This window comes from Oreochromis aureus, linkage group 3 (assembly GCF_013358895.1).
Source record: "Oreochromis aureus strain Israel breed Guangdong linkage group 3, ZZ_aureus, whole genome shotgun sequence".
In the NCBI taxonomy this organism is placed as follows: domain Eukaryota; kingdom Metazoa; phylum Chordata; class Actinopteri; order Cichliformes; family Cichlidae; genus Oreochromis; species Oreochromis aureus.
The window spans coordinates 34,834,314-34,852,949 of record NC_052944.1 but is presented as its reverse complement, the minus strand read 5'-3'; the positions used below and the strand labels follow the sequence as shown (position 1 = coordinate 34,852,949).

Here is an 18,636-nt window from a genome sequence, read left to right as displayed (position 1 = left end):
TTATCTCAAAATACACACTCACAAGTGGACACATGGGAACGCAGAAAGAAAGAAAGCACAAAAGTAAACACACACACACACACTTATTCGCATTTCATTCTTAAACATCCCACGCAAACAAGAACACGTCTCAATGGTTTTTGGTCGTTTGTGCTCTTCGCAGGCAAAGACTTACTGTATGCGCGCGCTGACTATCACACACACATAAACTTTGACTCCCCCACCTCTCCTTGAAGACATTTATGAGGTGCTAAATCACTAAGCTGCCTGACTGGTAAGGGTAAATAGAGAGGATAGCCATCACTTCAGCACACACACACACACACACACACACACACACACACACACACACGCTGTGATGTGAAGGAGTAAATATCAAAGCATCTGTTGGATTTTTATCTTTAGTATATTTTTGAATGAGTACAGTGTTTAATGCTCTTTTCAAAACTTTTTTTGAGGAGTGCGGAAAAAGTCTTAAATTAGTCTGGAAAACTAGTCACTTGGAGGGCGAAGGAAGCGGAGAAAATGCAGGACAGAAGAAGATTTGAGTGGGCGGGTTGATGGATGGCTGAAGAGGGAGGAAGAAATGGATGAAAGATCGAAAGATTTAGAGAAGGAAAAAATGGAAATTTATTGAGTAAGATTGAGGGAGAGGAGTGGGTAAATGGAGTAGATGGATGGAAGGAAAGTAATCGGAAAGGGGGAATATATCAAGAATATATCAAGACAGACCAGAAGGAATGTAAGAGAGAGAGGTTTGATTTATTGTCAAATCATGAATGACTGGGTGAAAACAACTTGTGCGTGCAGGAAGTTCAAATTAGATGATCTGATTCTTTTTTTTTCTTCCATTGCTTCTTTCCGCAGTTCGCCCTCACCATCATCTCGGATAAACACCTCAGATATGTCCGTTCACAACAGCAGGGTTCAAAGCTGAATGCAGATACTGAAACCGACTGATACCCTGTGGCAAACTGACTACAGCGATTGGCTGGACAGAGGACGATGGTGGCCCGCAGCCATGGATATGAGTCATCCAATTTGCAGCTCTAAATTAAAAACTCTTAAAGTCTCACTTCCACTTGGATGTAGATGTGGCTGAACACCAAAAAGCAACTCGGGAAAGTTTTGCTCAGCATATACCTTGAGAACTCCCTGGCAATGATTTGTTGGCCAGTAATGGGCGATACAAGCCTAACAGAACAATTTGAGGCTGTTTGGACCTAGCAAGATTTATTACAACACAATAATAAAACCAAGAGCACTTGCAGCTGCTTCCTCCCTATCCCCCTGCCCCAGCTTCCCTGTCATTCACAATCCCCCAGATTTCTCCCTTTCCTGCTTTCTTCCCATCCCATGGATGACATCTGATCAACTCTTAGGTGATATCCTTCAGAGAAGTGTCCCTTAATTGTAAGTGCAGCTTCTTTTTCTGTATGCTTCTGAAACGGATTGTCCAATCTCCAGTAATCTCCTGTTGAAATGGGCGGCCCAGCAAGGGCTCTTCTTGGCGGGTTTGGGACAACCACATCCTCCTTGGAGGTCGGGGGTCGAATGGCTTGGCCGAGCAACAATCCCTTAGATCTCAATCAAACCCTCCCGTGGGGGATAGGACTTGGAAGCAGCAGTGGAGGTGGTGGTGCTTCCGGCATGAGTTTAGGTCTGGATAATTTAACAACCCAGGAGTCTGTGAGCAGGGCGGTGATCAAAGAGAAGAACTGGCCAGCGCTGCTCATACTCGTCATCATTGCGTTGACGATCGGCGGAAACATTCTGGTCATCCTCGCGGTGTCGCTGGAAAAGAAGCTCCAGAATGCCACCAACTTCTTTCTGAGGTCACTGGCTGTAGCGGACATGCTCGTAGGGATTCTGGTTATGCCGATCTCTCTTATCAACATCCTCTATGGTAAGTCAACAATACCCATAAATGACATCAGCATGAAACACCTGCGTACAAGTAAAATTCACAACTCTTCTCTGCTGAATGCTTATGTGTCAGTAGCATATTTATAGTCTTAAGCAACTTTAAAACATCAGTGAACAATTGGATGAGTTGGTTTGGTTCATATGTAAGTATATATATTAGTGCTGTCAGCGTTAATCTCGTTAAAATGACGTTAACGCCATAACCGCAAATGTCCGTTAGCGAGTTATCATGTATCACCCCGTGCGAGGGCTGCACAGCGTCAATGCGTTAGTGCAGTTAGCACCCAAAACAAGTCAAGTCTTTCATTTTACTTTCTGTAACTTTGATTTTTGTTCCCTTTTTCTTTTCTTTTTCTGTTTTAGCCATTTTCTAAGAATGATTCAAGAGTCAGTCATCATCTTTGTGTGCCGTGATCTCAGCAGTTGATTGGATGTGTTCATGGACATAATGCAAACTGTGATCAGACTAGCTGATATCATTTAAGATAACTGAGTAAATTAGTGTTTGTAGTGAGGATAAACTGACCACTTAAACGTTTATTGACAGTTTTCTAGTTTTGTAGCTTCAGGCTGAAAAATCAAAGAGAAGGTGGAGAAATTGCTGCAAACTGAGAAACTACATTCCTCCTACATTCTCAGTATGCTCAGTACAGTCAAAAGGAACTTGTAAATTACTCGTACCGACTTTGAAAGAATAGCAAAACAGATGATCCACTTTCCTTAAGTGCTTGTAATTATGTATTCACTACAGCCCCTCCTTTAATAATAAAAAGCCAGATTCATCCCTATAAATCTCAATCTTTAGACAATCTGCACCTGATCTCAAATATCCACCCACTTGCCAGCTGTTGTCAGCACACTGACATGTGCCTGCCATCATTAAAAAACATTTTTCCGTGCAGTTATTGAAATGATTATTACTTCTCTGAGACGGCGCACACTGTTATTTTGCAGCCGGAGGATGCCAGCTTAATAATTGCAATTTCATACCAGCTTTTTACTGCTGTTCTTGCTTCCAGTGTCCGTGCCAGGATTCTGCATGAACGCCCACATTAGCGTAATAGGATGTGCGCAGCGTTTCTTCCCCAAGTGCATGTGAAAACATTCGATTAAAGATAGACTGTCTTCTTCTAACGTTTCAGCCAGCTCTCGACGTGAACGCCTCAGGAGGGAGGTACATTTCCTACTTCATACCTGTAAATGTCACCATCACAGAGACGATCACAGAGCTGATAGTCAGTGAGAAAATTTGTTTCAGAGATGTAGATAAACAGATGGTGACCTTTACAGGTTTCAGTGACAGCATTCTTTCTCAGTGCTCACATCACCGACTTCCAAGAACTCTCAGCGCTTTGTGATAAATGTATCTATGTTTTTTGGCTAATATCATACTTCCAATCGTATGAAGCGATATTTTAAAGATTTTTTGATTAATCTGTTCAGTAATCTGAGAAACCTGAGGACGTTTTATGAAGGGATATTTTCAGGGATGCTGTACACGATATACCTTTTTAAGGGGTAGCTATAATGTTCATTATTTCTAGACCCATGTTTTTATTATTCGACTGCACTGGAGTGTCTTTGTGTGATTTACGTTTTAAAACGTTTTAAAATTTAGCTTTTCTGCAGTTCATTCACTCTAAAGCAGTGTGTTTGAGCTCCCTTCCATCTCCTTTTAAGACAACTTTGTTCTGATTGGCTGCCCCTCACAATTTAAATATTTTTAAAGCATGTGGGTGGGGCTTCTGTGCTACGTGCCTGCAATTAAGTAGAGACAATAGTTGTAGTGAAACCAAGTGCATAGAGGACTTTGAGCTTTTGGCTCATGGAGATTGCTTGAATATATACTCTGACCTCATTATTTGAAACTGTGGCCATGTTTTGAAAATCCCACTGTGACAGAATATATGACAGAAATTAAGGAAACCAATAGTGTGGCTACTTTAACCTCTTTACAGCTACCATGTTGCTGGCAACGATTAAGGTAGGATTTGCCCTTTGTATGGAATTATAGAAATTTGATAAGATATTCTAGTTTCCAAAACTAGGCTTCTTTAGCAAAACGCAAACTAACCCTAACCCTCATTCAGTGGGGATTCTGGTGGATGTTATTCCTCAGTCACAAAAGCCTAGAGACTGGGCTGCAACCTCATGGAAAAATTTATATTCCCAGACTGGTTGCATGTGGTTGCAGCCATCCAGTCGCCATTGAAAGATTTGTATTCCACGACAAATTGGCAAGTGGTTGCTGGAGTTTGCTGGGTAATACTAAATTGGTCTCAAAGAGGTATGCAGTGCTGCACTGGAAACTGCTTTGGTCAATAGCAGAATGCTCTGGTCTCCAGTAGTTTGCATGGAAGATGCCAACCAGTTTGCAAATACTTGCAAACTGGTTGCTAAGTGAAAGTGGATTTGTCAAGATTTGAGGCAAAATGTAAACGGAGAACATTGGCGTTCAAAGTAAAAGTTGCACTTTTTGAAAGGTGTTGGTTGCAACAGTAAGGCACAACTTGCCTTGAAGGCAAATGCTCTCCATTTCTGGTTTGTGTCACACAAGTTTCGCCACCAGTAGTTGGTTAGTGCTTCCACAACACGCTAGGAGGAAATACAACCATTCTCCAGGCATGTGTAACTCAGGCTTTAAGAGCTTAGTAGAATAGAAGAATATACAATGTTTTTAACAGTGATGACAGCAGCGCAGCCCTTTCTGCATAGGCTTACCATGAAATTAATAATTTATTATTGATTAGGACTTGTAACAGGTCAGAACTTGAGGTTTTCACTATGAAATTTGATGAAGCATGCAAACAAAGTATGCAAACTAATTGGATAAAAGGAAAAAGTAAACTTAAGCAGTCAACTTCAGTTTCATCATCTTGCGTGAGCAGTGCTTCAAGCAGTAGAACTAACAAGTCAAAAGCCAAAGGATAAGTCACATGAATTTAATTACACCATAGTAATTGAGTTTGATTACATTTTAAGTTTAAGAATTTTATACGCCTTAGTTCAGCTGATTTAATAATCAGATTACCTCAGAAAACATGATGATGAATAGCTTTCTTTATTTTTCTTGGAAAGTTAATCATACCTCGACACAATGTCAAAATCTCAGCTTTTGTTACGTTCTCACGTCCCACAGCTGCAGATGCACGGATTTAATCAATAGTGAATCAAGGACCCTGAACATGAACCAGGAGTTCCAACACGAGTCGTGAAAGACTTTAAGACCTGTTTTAAAAAATAAAAGGTGGGAAAAAAGAAAAGAATAGAAGGGGCTGTGTAGGTGTGTGGGTTAGTGAGGTTGTCTGGAACCTCTTCTCCTTTAACAAAGAGAAAACTTCAACAGAAGCAGGCTCAAGGATGATGGCCATCTCTCTCAAACGGTTGTGGTAAGGGTGAGATTGGAGAGCGAAAAGAAGAGCGAGGAAGAGAGGCAACAAACAATACAGCGATAGACACTCAGCAGGTTAGTGAGGCCGGTGGCTTCAGATTAAAAACACGCAGCTCTGGAGGCAGAGATACCAGCAGACAGGGTGAAAAAAGCACAAACCAGAGGAAAGAGAAGGCAAAGGAGAAAACAGGAGATCAGTGAAAGACAGTTTATTGAGGTCATCGTCATGTGGTGGGATTCATCTGCATGAGTTATAATCAGGCAAAAGGCATAGAGGAGAATGAGAAAGACGTATTCTTTGTGTCTATCTCAAATATAAACCAAAAATAATCAAGGATGTATTGTCTAAACATTATTTAGAGAAGAACGTGTTGCCATATTTCTTCCATCCCCCATATATAAACAAATACAATAAAGACTTTTATACATTAACCCCTCCATGTATCTTGCGTTAACTAATAACACAGTAGGACTGTCCAAAAGCTTTTTTCCTTCTTTACGATCACCACCCTGGTTATATCCTGGCGTCAAAATCATTTATACCCCCGTCGTTTATGCGCCATACTCAATTCAGTGTTCTCCTAAACAACAAAATCTCTACATCAGCGCTGCTATAGAAGAAGAAGAAGGCGAAACCAGTTTTCTCCAGGAAGACATAAGAAGTATTACACAGTTATCTGGTTGTATGTAGAGACACTCAAAGAGGAAGAGGAAGGAAAAGAGGAATAGCTCAGGGAAGATTCATGGATGCAGTGAAGACATGCAGATTGTTGGTGTGACAGAGGAGGATGCTAGGGATAGTGTGAGATGGAGGCATATAATCCACTCTGTTGACCCATAATGTAAGTAGAAGAAGAAGGGTTATACCGGCAGAAGAGCTGGTATAAGTGGACGGATGTCAGCAGAACAGATGAAGTGGTTTTAAGCTTTGCCACTGTTTTCCTGGTTCTTTGTTTCTGAAGTCATGCTCACACTGCAGATAAAGATATATCAGCCTCTAACCCGCCTCTTTCTAAATCTTTCTTTTATGTCCGCTACATTTACGGCAGTTCAATAAAATACTGATAATGCTGGAGGCCAACTTTAAATCACCTTAAATGTATCAATTCTTGCTTCCCAGCCTATAAAATGCAGATGTGATTCTGCACATAGTGTGTGGATGTTCATGCTTCGGTCTAACTCTTTTATTTTGCCCTGCAGCCCTTTTGTTTCCCCTGCCAAACCTGACCACATTCACTACAGTCATGCGTTGGCTTTGTGGCAGGCAGGCATCCTGCTGGAATGCTAAGCAGGACGGGGAAGGTTGATTGCTGCTTAATGGGCCACGCGTGGTCAACGGACACACTCGCTGGCCCGCTCTGTGCCTGTCTGTTAGTTCGAGCCACCGCTGATTGCTCACTGTGGTAATCAATGTTTCACACAGACACACACTGAAACAAAACACTGACAAGTCTGTCCTTTCCTTTTGCTCTTTCAGATGCACAAACACACTGAGACAGATTGGCTGTTTGTCTCTCTGTCAGTTATATACACAGAAGAACACGAGTCCCTGCAAACACACCCAGTGCTCGCGCGCACACTTGAGTGGAGCCTGGATCTTTACATGCAGTGTTATCCATCAGACTGGTAGTTGACTGCATTGATTGATCCCCACGGCTGGCTGAGTGATCGACCAGACACACACACACACACACGCACACACACACACACACACACACACACACACACACACTCGCGCGTCACTGAATGTTCTCACACCTTTTCGACTGACAATAAATTATTCCAGCTATCATAATAATGATGATGCTAATGAGAATGATGATGACAATCATGATAAAAGATGATGGGAATGGTAATTTAACAACGTTTTTTTACCCTCTCTCTTTCTAATGCATAGGCCTACATGGCATTTACACACACACACAGCTTTTAGAGAATATGCGTTTGCATTTCTTTAATTGGAATTGCCCAATAATTAAATGAAATTGATGGAGCATACGCTTTTTAAAATAACAAGGATACACACACACACACACACACACAAACACCGGCAGGCAATTTGTCATGTAATATAAAATGATTAGATAAATGTTCTTGGACAGGAATTATGAGTTTAATTATCATAATCAAATCGTGCATCTCTGATAAATCTCTAGAAACCCAGCTAATGCCAACTGTTGGCATGTGGGCTCCAGTTAGACAAAGACACAAACTTGTTGTGTCTTCTGTTGGGCGTAAATGGTGGATAAAGGTCTTCATGAAACATGTATTGCCGTTAGCAGAGTGTACTAGAGCTTACATAGATCTTTTCTACTCCACACTCTACACTGCTTTCTTACTACAAGCCTCAACCACCGGTTCACACATCGCCTCTTTTCTGTGCCTAAGCACTTACACAAGCTAACATTCATACACAGGTGCATTGGGGGGGAGAACACAGTGTTCAATATCGGTATCAGTATTGTGAGTTAAAGACCCTACAATAATACAGAGAAAACAGAGAAAACCTCAATAATCATATGACTCCCTGTGAGCAAGCACTTTGGCGACAGTGGGAAGGAAAAACTTCCTTTTAACAGGAAGAAACCTCCAGAAAAACCAGGCTCAGAGAGGCGGGGACATCTGCCATGATCGGCTGGGTTGACAGGAGGAAGACAGGACAAAGACACAATGAGGAAGACAACCAGAGATTAATAATAGCAAATTATCAATAATAATACTGTAGCTAATGAGTACCTTGCGCACAGATTCTTCAAGACATCAAGTAGAAAGCCCGGTTAGCTCAGTCTGTAGAGCATGAGACTCTTAATCTCAGGGTCATGGGTTTGTGCTCCATGTTGTTTTAAGAAAGAACTTACGTGAGTTTACAGTCATGTAAGCTACTGAAAAACAAGCTTCCTTGGGCAACATACTGAATCTTGGTGTGGATTGTCTCCTAATTGTGAAGGTTTTTGGTTGAATCCTCAGATTCTGTAGTCTGCATGTTGATAAATTCTTGGGAGTCAATGAATCCTCTGAATGTGAATGTTTGTTTAATAAAGCTACTGTGTGTGAATGAGGCTAGTGGTAAGAAGTCGTTGCAAGAGCTCCTATTAAGTACCAGTCATTTACCACTAAACCACCAGCTTGTAATCTGTACACTGGAGGAACTGTGGATTATTCTACCTCCTGAGTAACAGCTTCCACAATAAGGCAGGCTTTATATCAATTATTTGGACTAGACTGTAAAGTCCTAAAACACTAACGCCCAACGTGGGGCTCGAACCCACGACCCTGAGATTAAGAGTCTCATGCTCTACCGACTGAGCTAGCCGGGCTTGGGTAGTTTTCGCGTAGCCTTTACTTGCAAGAAAAGCTCAGTCTGACTTGTGGAAGCTGTTATTGAGAACATTCATTCCTCCAAACCGAAACACAGTCCCAGCCCTTCAGCTTGCTTGGTTTCCCTTAATGAATCCTTTCTTGGTCATTCTTTTGGTGTCAGTTGCTAGTTTCAGTGTGAGACACTGAGAGATACTGCACGCCGGTTCCAAACCTGTCTCGTTACCTTCTGTTTCTGTCAAAACACAAAGGCAGCGGCAACAAAAAAGCACAGCTCAACACTTCACATCAGGACTTTGCTCATCATGGTGGGAGCATCCATCTTTCATACACAGTAGAAGTCTCTCCTGTATGCAAATTTTGTTGCTGTGTAGTTAACTTTCACAGCTGCACCAGCAATTGATTAAGTGACTAGAGGGGAGGAACGTGAAAATCTTTTAACTTATTTTAGGGTCAGAGCACTGAAACGTGATGCTTTTCTTCTTGGTAGGACAGTTTAAAAAAACAACAGCATTAACACTGAGGTCTTCTTCTGGGTTAAGACTTATGGTTCTGTTTTTCAGGATAATTTGTTCTGTTTTGCAGACCCAATCTAATTTCCATTCTGCTTTTCAGCAATTTGTCCATGTTTTCCCTTCATCCACACTGAGACCTTATGATGGGAGGGAGATATGGTGCCATCTCAACTGTATGTGATTCAGATTCATTTGGCTTCTTCCCTTCCTCGGGTCTCTGTTTGCTCAGTGATAAAACATACATTAGACGTGATAATAAAACACTGATAATACATGAAGTGAGGAAACGGCTCATTTTTGAAGGTATCTCACTTCAAGTCTTATGGCCAAATATAAAATGAATACACAAAACTATGAATTATTGATGTAGGGAGGGCAGAATGGTTAAGTAAGGGTGAAAATGAGATGGAACAAAGGGAACAGAAAGGAAATGATATCTCATGGACTAAATTAAGGCAGGAGGAGATTACACAGACAGGAAAACACAGCCAAAAACGTGCATGACATGCAAGGTCAACTCAATCAAAGTGTTCATTGAAGGCTATTTCTCTGCTCACAGTCCAAAGTGGAAACACAGATTCATGAAGAAGACATGTTTAAAAAAAAAACGATTTTTCCCCAACAGTGAATTAACTCAATACATCAAAGTCTGTGCTTTAAGAAACTGGAAAGAGGGCCAGTGTACACAGACGGAGAAGGCCTATTATCATCTATCATATGTCATATACAGACATACAGGCTCAGGCCTTTTTTAGTCGGTGAGGGCTTGGATGCCTCTCCACACCTGGTGGAGGTTGTTGTCTGTGAGGAAGCCCTCTATCCTCCTCCTGTAGGCCTCTTTGGCCTGTTTGATGCCCCTCCTCAGGTTGGCTCTGGCAGTGCTGTACAAGGAACTGTCCCTCAACCTGAAGGCTGAGTTACAAGTTCTGATCAAAGTCTGTACTTCACTCATCATACAAGGTTTTCAGTTAGGAAAAATCCAGATGGTCACAGTCACATTCTTTACACAGCACTACATAGACTGAGTGAAGGTCTCCAGGTCCTGCTGTTCAAAGATGGACCAGTCTATCAGATCAAAACAGTCCTGTAGCTGGAGGAGAGCATCATCTGGCCATGTTTTATTGACCCGGGTGCTTGGAGGGGGATGTAGGCAATGAAGGTGAGTGATGTTACTGTCCACATGGTCCAGTGTCCTATCTGCCCTGGTAGGAATAACATGGTAGTGGAATTTGCGGAGTACAAATTTCAAACATGCCTTGTTAAAGTCCCCAGCAACAATATGGGCGCCCCCAGGGTGCTCTCTCTGCTGTTGAGAGCCCCCTTCATGAGCTGGCTACCGTTAGCTCGTGAAGTAGATAAAGTGGGCCTGCACTGAATGGACATGCCCTGTAAGTCTATTATTCTACTGATCTGGGACCGGTCCCGAAGCACATAAGCTCAGAGCCCACCACCCCTTCCCTCTCTTTGTTGTGGTGCTGGCGATGTAATGTCCGGCCCAGTAACTCCACTAGGGATTGGGGATGTTTGGATGGAGCAAGGATCCAGTTACCATCAGTAGACAACACTCCCAGACATTAAGTGGATATACACTTTATAACCCGCAACCTTAAGCCATAACACAATACAAATTAATGGGTCCGATAAACCCTTAAATTTGTCTTGAAGAAAAAAGTAGCTATAGAGACCAAAACTGTCCATTGTACCCAACTGTTAACATGCTTTTTTTCTGGTTTTTGAGCCAGCCTTAAGCTGATGGCGGCAAGCCCATTTATCCAACGTGGTGTGTAAATGTTATGTGAAGCACGTACTGAGGTGAGCTGAGTGCGTACACATACACTGTGTGCACATGTGTGAAGTGAAAGGTAAATGTCAGTGAGTTTCCAAGAGTTCTAGTGCATGAAATCTGATAAAGTGGTTCAGGTGATGTCACAAAAAGCTTTCAACCTCACGCTCAAACCTTTCGGTAGAGCGTGAGACTCTTAATCTCAGGGCTGTGGGTTACAGCCACATGTTTGGCATAGCTGTTTTAAATCACAATATGCTGGAATAAAGTCTTGAGCAAGGGACCAGGAGCCTTATGCATTTATAAAGATGTGTGTCATACTGTATGAATGTACAGTGCTCAAAAAAATATAGAGAGCATTTTTATTCCAAGTATACCACCAAGTCAGTTACACTTCTGAGATATTGATCTGGTCAGTTAAGTAACACAGGAGGTTTTCATGTTAATGACATTAACTAGAGGGACAACAATGAGACGGCCCCCAAAACAGGAATGGTTTTACAGGTGGAGGCCACTGAAATCTTTCCATCCTCATCTTTTCTCAGTTTTTTTCAGTAGTTTTGCATTTGGCTCAGGTTAGCCACACGATACCTGGACCCTACAGAGGTTGGACAGGTAGAACAGTATCTGCTGCTTTGCGCAAGGGCGAACACGATGGTTGGTGTGACCAAACAATCAGAATCAGAGTTCATGAGGGTAGGCTGAGGGCCTGACATCCTCTGGGCTAGTTCTCTAGCCCTGTGCTCACAGCTCATTGGTTTTAGGACAAATTCAGACATATAGTGGTTAACACATTTGTTAGGTAAGTGATAGTTTGCTGATTCAGTTCCAGCCAGAGACACAAATCCCCCTTGGGTTTGTGTCTAACGCCAGAAAAGGCATCTGGCATTAAAATTGGCCAAATCAAACTTGCAAAGCTCCATGCTTATCAAGGGATACAGTCAGGTAAACATGGAGAATTTAGTTAAGATGCTAAAAAAGCATGTAATTGCTGTAAAATCTGACTTGCTGTGGAAGCTGTTGCTCAGACAGAGCAATCCTTAGCTCCCCCTGTCTGCAGGTAGAAGTGTCTCAGAAGATTATAAAATGTAAGCTGAAGGCCATGAGTTTGAAAACCAGGAGATTTTCTTTTAGAAAAACAAATTAATTCATGTAACAAACTGTAAACATGCCCTTTTTTTTTCTGGTGCAAAAATGGACATTTTAAAATTGTAGTCTGTAGAAATGTACTTGTTCAGTCAGCCTCAAGTGGCCACTGGAGGGACTGCAGTTATTGGCTTCTTTTTTCAGTTCAGCACTTGGTCGAATGTGTTCATGGACATCACACGTCCCATGATCAAACTAGCTGATGCTTTCTTTCTTTTTTAATTTTTGGAAATCAGTGTTACATCAAACTAAAGTGAGCAGAAATACAACACAAATTCCCACCACAAGCGCCCTTCTTGACTACCATCTGACCTGTTCATACGTCATAACCTTTCCGTATTATGCAAAGCCTGATAAAATGTGCGATGATTCAAAAGTGCTGTTTAATTATCAGCTATTTTGTACAGTTGACTGCAGCACTCAGTTATTTTCACTCGATCTATTTAGAAGAAAGTCTAACTCACCCAGTAGCCAGCTGAGTAACACCTTGTGTGTTTGTGTGTGTCATGCGCTGCCCCCAAAAAAGCGTTTGACCTCTGAAACATTATGCAAGCTGCCTCCCACTCAGCATGCACACAAACAAGCGTGTGATTCATTCCACATGCATCACATACGTGCTGCTCGTCCTACAAATCAGAGATGAAATTAAGCAGCCAGATTACACGCTCGCGGGTTTGGCCCCAGGTCTTGTCCTCAGTTCATATAAATAGCCGCGGGCACAGAGAGGCAGGTTTTGCGGTGTATGCCCTTTTTAGGAGGATGACACAGCATCAGCGTTGCTCACTTTGTATTTATCCTGCGCAGAACAGCTTTTCAAGTGAAACATATCGCTCAGAATCAAAGATTGCCTTTACTGGATGATTTGTGATGCAATATAGTCCCCCGAAATTTGGAAGCAATGGCACGGATTTCAGTTAGAAGGCTATTTGGAGGGAAGTGACGGGAAATACATATGAGCCAGAGCAATTGAAAAAGACAAAGGAGACAAGACGGATGCAAGCTGTGACACTGAATACGGTAATGGAGCATTCGTGCCTCGAGCAGTTAGCATAATTGTAGTTGATGTTTGGTTTTACTCGTTTCATTTCTTTAAATAAATAGTATCTTTCTTGCAAGTGAGTTAAAGAGTGCCAGAATATCATTTTAGCCCACTCAGCAGCCAGCCTGCCAGTCAAGCTAATTATTTAAGCCCAGTTTAAGCAGTGTGGGACCTGCTGATTGTAATTATGTGTCTGCTGGTCTCTGCTGACTCCCTCATGTGTGTTTGTAGCTGCTGTATTGTTATCCCAGGGGGTGTACATGGGCCCAACGCTGAGATGGCAGAGAGAGATTTTATTCCCAACGACCCCAAACTGCTCACCCGACAAATCAGCGGGGCAAGACTGACTAGCTAGCAGCTCTACAGGGTATTACACTGGCACTAGATTTGACCTTTGATCTCCACGCGTAGGGAGAGATAAAAGAGGAATTCACCCTCTGGGATCGTACAGCATCACTGAAAAAGAAAAGAAGGCTGATCTGATTTTAGTTTCACAAACTGTGCATCGGATGCTAGCTTCTGTTTCCTGCTGAGAGGTAAATTGAGCCCGCTTTGGTCAGGAATGCTTTTCTTTTATCTTTGTTTGACTTTTAATGTCTTGTTTCACACCCAGGAGAGTCACTCTATGGGGCTGTTGGTCGACACCCCAGTGAGGTTGGCGCGAGACGAGCAAATCGATGTCGTTTGTTCTTATACAGTCCTCTATGTGCTCATGTGAAAAATGAAGTGCACCCCATAATTCAGTAGAGCCACTTTTAGAAGCAATAAATTGAATTAGTTTCTTTGTGAATTGACTGTGTTATCAGTCAGGAATTCTTGCCCGCTCTTTTTTACAGCTTTGCTTGAGTTCATTGAGATTTGTGGGCATTCGTTTGTGCACAGCTCTCTTAAGGTCCCGCCACAGCATTTCAATCAGGATGATATCTGGACTGGACCATTGCAACATCTTGATTCTTTTCTTTTTGCTGCTTTGCTTTGGACGACCCAGCTTCAGCCAAGCTTTAGCTGTCAGACAGATGGCCTACCATTTGACTCTAGAATACTTTTTTGTACAGTTGTAACCCAGGTTGTTCAGTCTTTTTCTAATTGTTCTAGCATGAACTTTAACATTTAGCATACCAAATGACACTGGCAGACGCACTGACATAGTCCTGGCTAGCTCAGTTGGTAGAGCGTGAGACTCTTAATCTCAGGGTCGTGGGTTCAAGCCCCACGTCAGGTGTAGCTGTTTCTTCTGACTTTGTTAAGTTCTATTAAGATTGTCATACTACATACATCTGACAAATATGCTGAGAAAACTGCCTGAGGGCTCACATCCCATATGGAAAAGAAATAGAAAAAACTTATAAAAGACTTGCATCAGCTTTAGCTTGCTTCATATAGTGAATCATATAAGGCTTATATGATTTACTCATGAAAGTGGCCACTTTCTCATTACTTTCATATATTGTTTTAGTAAGTATCCAAAACATACAAGTTTCATTTATATAATTTTTCAAGGGATCTTATATCTGTTTTCACTCTTGTATGCTTTTCATACAAGTTTCACACGAGACAGATACAAACTTTATAAGATTTATATATATCTTTTCCATATGGGAGTTACTAATGATCAGTTAATCAATTGCACCTTGTTAGCAGCCCTGACTCATACTAACCCAGTAAGTATGAGCCTGCTCTTTTTCTAATCCCTGTAGTTAACTTTGACCATGAGGAAAAATTGAACATTCTTGATAGTCTGGCAATTTCTTTACCAACTTAGATTTTACCTGAGTTAATAAACACATGAAATAAATCTTTCATGTCTCTGAATAATTTGCGGCATTATGTAGTCATGTGTGCGGAAGATTTTTAGCAAAGTTTTCCATTCAAATGTTTCGAGGTGCCTCATCATAATGGTTTATACAAAATGCCTTTGTATTCGAGTGGCCTTTAGCACGAATGCTTAGAGTGGGAATACAAAACTCAAAGGCTGCAGCCAGTGCTTAGCTTGTGCAAAGCCTTGTTGTTTTCAGTCTCTGGCAATACATTTTGCTAAGTAGTGGCAAAATACAAGTATGATGTGGATGATACAAGGAGCCATTAAGAAAAACAGTTTAGTAGCAGGCATGCTAGCAGCTCTGTAAGCCAATCAGTACTTAGGTTAAGGTCAGTGGGCATGATTTACAAGATTGTAGTGATTTTTTTTTCAAACATGCACAACCCAAAGTGTAACTGGGGAATTTTGAAGTTTGTAAGAATTTGGTCAGTTTAGGATTAAGTCTTTGGGCACCCTTGCATCAGATTTTAAGGTGGTTCATCGACTATTTAAAGCTAAAATGATTGAATCTCATTGCTATTTACATAATCACATGTTCTATCCAGTATTGTCTTTTTTTAATCTTTGGTTTTTCATCCTTGTTTGTTTAAAACATTGTCATTATAATTTGTTATTGACAAGTTCAACTTTTTATTAAATCAGTTATTCTCTTTAGAATCGGGGCTAATCCCTTATTCCTCTTTGTTAGATTCATTTTTTAAGGATGCAAAAAACCTCAGGCTACAACAACAACTACACCTGCATCACAAAAGCACATACTTGTAAAAATACTGATTTTCACACATAATTTTGGTGTAATCGCCCTGTACAGATGATAGCTATGGGACATAAAACACTATCTAAACTAAACCTTATATTCATAGTGGTTTCATTGATATGCAAACTGATCATCTACTCTTAAAATCCAATTCCCAGCCATTAAATTAGACATCTAAATAACTCCGCCTAAGCCTAATCATAATTGTTACAATAAACCAGAGAAATGCTGTAATCAAACTATCACATTTATCTGATTTTTCACAGAAACTTGGAGCTGCATGTAATTTGCATTCTCCCTTTGATGTACTCTAATTAATTAACATTTAGTCAGCCTCTCCATGCTGCATCTTAAGCCCTCAAAGTCTGCTAACCCTGATGGCATTCACTCAGCCAGACTCCTAGAATCGATTGAACAAAATGAATCACTGCTTTTAAAGTCAAGAGCAGCAACTGCAGCCCATGAAAAATCAACAGGCAGCTTATTATTATTTACATCACCTGGCAGCGTGGTAATCTCTCATGTTCTCTCTCAATTCTTCCAGACTACGCCTGGCCCCTCCCCAGCGCTCTGTGTCCGATCTGGATCTACCTGGATGTGCTGTTCTCCACTGCCTCCATCATGCACCTCTGCGCCATCTCCCTCGACCGATACGTCGCCATCCGCAACCCTATAGAGCATAGCCGCTTCAACTCTAGAACCAAAGCCATGATGAAGATCGCTGCAGTGTGGACCATATCTATAGGTCAGCATTTGCATGTTAATACATAAAGGTAGATTTGGCTCTTTTTCCACAGGCACTGTTAGATTACTAATTAAAAATATTTCAGTTAGTTAGAAGTGTCAGTGATGGCGTAATTATACATAATTGTGCAGTTTATATTCATGGTGTCAAGAGGTGGAGGCCACTTGACAACATGAATATCACAAATACTCCAATTTCAGCCAACAAAACTGCTGTACAGACTTTAGGATGGACTGTTAAATTACCCGTGCAGAAAACCATATTATTTGCCAAATTATCACATTACAACTGCTCCAAAAGGCACCAACATCACAGAAGTGGTCAGATTTAATGAATAGCTGGCTAACAGACAGCTGGTTTAGCAAATTAGTGTAAAAGATACATGTAACTACCATGACATCATGCATTGTTCTCTGTCATATCGAGACTATCTCTCCACTCCGTTACATACTCCATATGTACAAAGTTCTCACTCAGAGAACCAAGGTTACAACGTAACCGTACAGTTTGTGAAGCCATGTTTTGAAGCCTCAACACTGTTGTTTTTTTCACCGTCACCATCTTGGTTTTCAAAAGAATGGAAGTGATGAAGACAAGAGTGAAACAGCTTGCTCATTGGTTAATGTCGTGTAAACCACAAGTCACTGTTCAGCGAGCGCACCACTTCCTTTTTGAAACATAGTCTCCAACTCAGATTCACAAAATACACTTAGATTTTTTACTTCCTATGACCGAAAGTTTGTGGCTCAGCACATAAACTGAGCAGCAAACTGTTTACAGAGGCTAGGACAGCAAGTGGTTTTGCCAACGACTTCTGAAGGACTGGACATCTATATACCAAGTCTTCCACCTTTTTTTCAGGCTAAACTATATAAACAGGACAGAGCAAATCTTTTATTTGAATGAACTGTTAAATGTGCCGCCATAAGGGACGGCCAGAGTTTCATGACTTTACGACTTTGTTGACAACTCGTGACAAAGCTCTTACAGACCAACATCTTTGACTCATCCCACCATGTTGATTGGTGTTGTCAATCAAGAAAAACATAAAGTATATGAGGCTGTTACCGTAGCAAAACAATTTGTCTGTGCAATCAGATTTGTAAATGTGTGAAGAAATCTGTAAGTGTGCACGGTGATAATGGCTGAAAAGTCTAAAAATCTTTGTTGACGCACTGAGAACACAGACAAGTCATCAGTTACAGCTCCTGGTTTAGATTCCATGATCTAAACCTTCCTGGATATTATTTGTCAGTTAATTAGTCTCTGAACGCGTTCTGCTTTTGCGCTGGGTGTGTTTCTCTTTTTTTCTTTAATTCAGTGAACTGGCCTTTCATCTTCACACATCTATAAATGAGCACAATGAAGAAAATACATTCTACCTTTGTGTCGTTTTGTGGTCAACTGCAAGGCTGGATTTTTGTATTACACCCCTGTTAATTTAGCCGTCCCCTACAGGTACACACGGAGAGTTTCCAGACTGATGACTGTTGTTAAATTTAATGACTTTTCAGAATCCCCCTCGCAGTGTCTCCAAAGGTCCTATCAGTGCCCCTCCTGACTTTATGAAGCAGTGGGAACCCTCTCAGTTTGTTGACGCTCAAAGCGTCTGGCTGTGTGTTGTTACAGTTGGAAGTGATTTGCATCACAGACTTTTTACTCCCCAAAGGTGATCGCAGCACTTTTCTTATTCGTTTTTGTTAGAAGCTAGGACAAAAATATGCAAATAAATTAATTTTGTCATCTTAAAATGTAATTGTTAAAGGTAGCCAGAAGATATGCTGTGGAGTTATTGACACTTCATATATATATATATATGCGGATGCCTAAAAGATGATTTTTAATGTTTTACCACAAGGATTTTAGAGGGAATTGCGGCTTCGCTGGAGTAAAAGCAGTCATCTCATATAATCTTATGATTTTTATTTTATTTTTCATTGTTATTTTTAAGGGACAGTACACCACCAAAAACTAGTTTGACATATTGTTTCCTCTTGCTTTTATAATGTTCATAAATAGGTGTAGATATGATTCACTTGCCAAATTTTGGATCATCACAGCAGCAATTTCTCTTTAAGAAATCATGACCCGTTTTCATTTAGAAGCTGTTTCCTCTCTGCTGAACTGCACCTGCAGCTGGCTAACATTACAGCTCAGCCAAGGGTGTTTAAATCTTCTCATGCTGTCACAAGCAAGA

General features: G+C 41.1%; 1 protein-coding gene and 2 non-coding genes across 3 annotated transcripts in view; 2 read left to right on the top strand and 1 right to left on the bottom strand.

The window, feature by feature from the left end:
• The window catches only part of htr2cl1 (5-hydroxytryptamine (serotonin) receptor 2C, G protein-coupled-like 1), a 198,616-nt gene that overhangs the window by 160,765 nt on the left and 19,215 nt on the right, over window positions 1-18,636 (top strand). The window contains exons 6-7 of the mRNA XM_031726936.2: window positions 868-1,906; window positions 16,239-16,439. Coding sequence (XP_031582796.1) covers window positions 1,483-1,906; window positions 16,239-16,439 — 625 coding nt within the window. The 5' untranslated portion in view covers window positions 868-1,482. The remainder of the gene's footprint in view (window positions 1-867; window positions 1,907-16,238; window positions 16,440-18,636) is intronic.
• Window positions 8,562-8,634, bottom strand: trnak-cuu. The gene has a single exon. It is a non-coding gene; the product is annotated as a tRNA-Lys (tRNA).
• On the top strand, window positions 14,268-14,340 carry trnak-cuu. The gene has a single exon. It is a non-coding gene; the product is annotated as a tRNA-Lys (tRNA).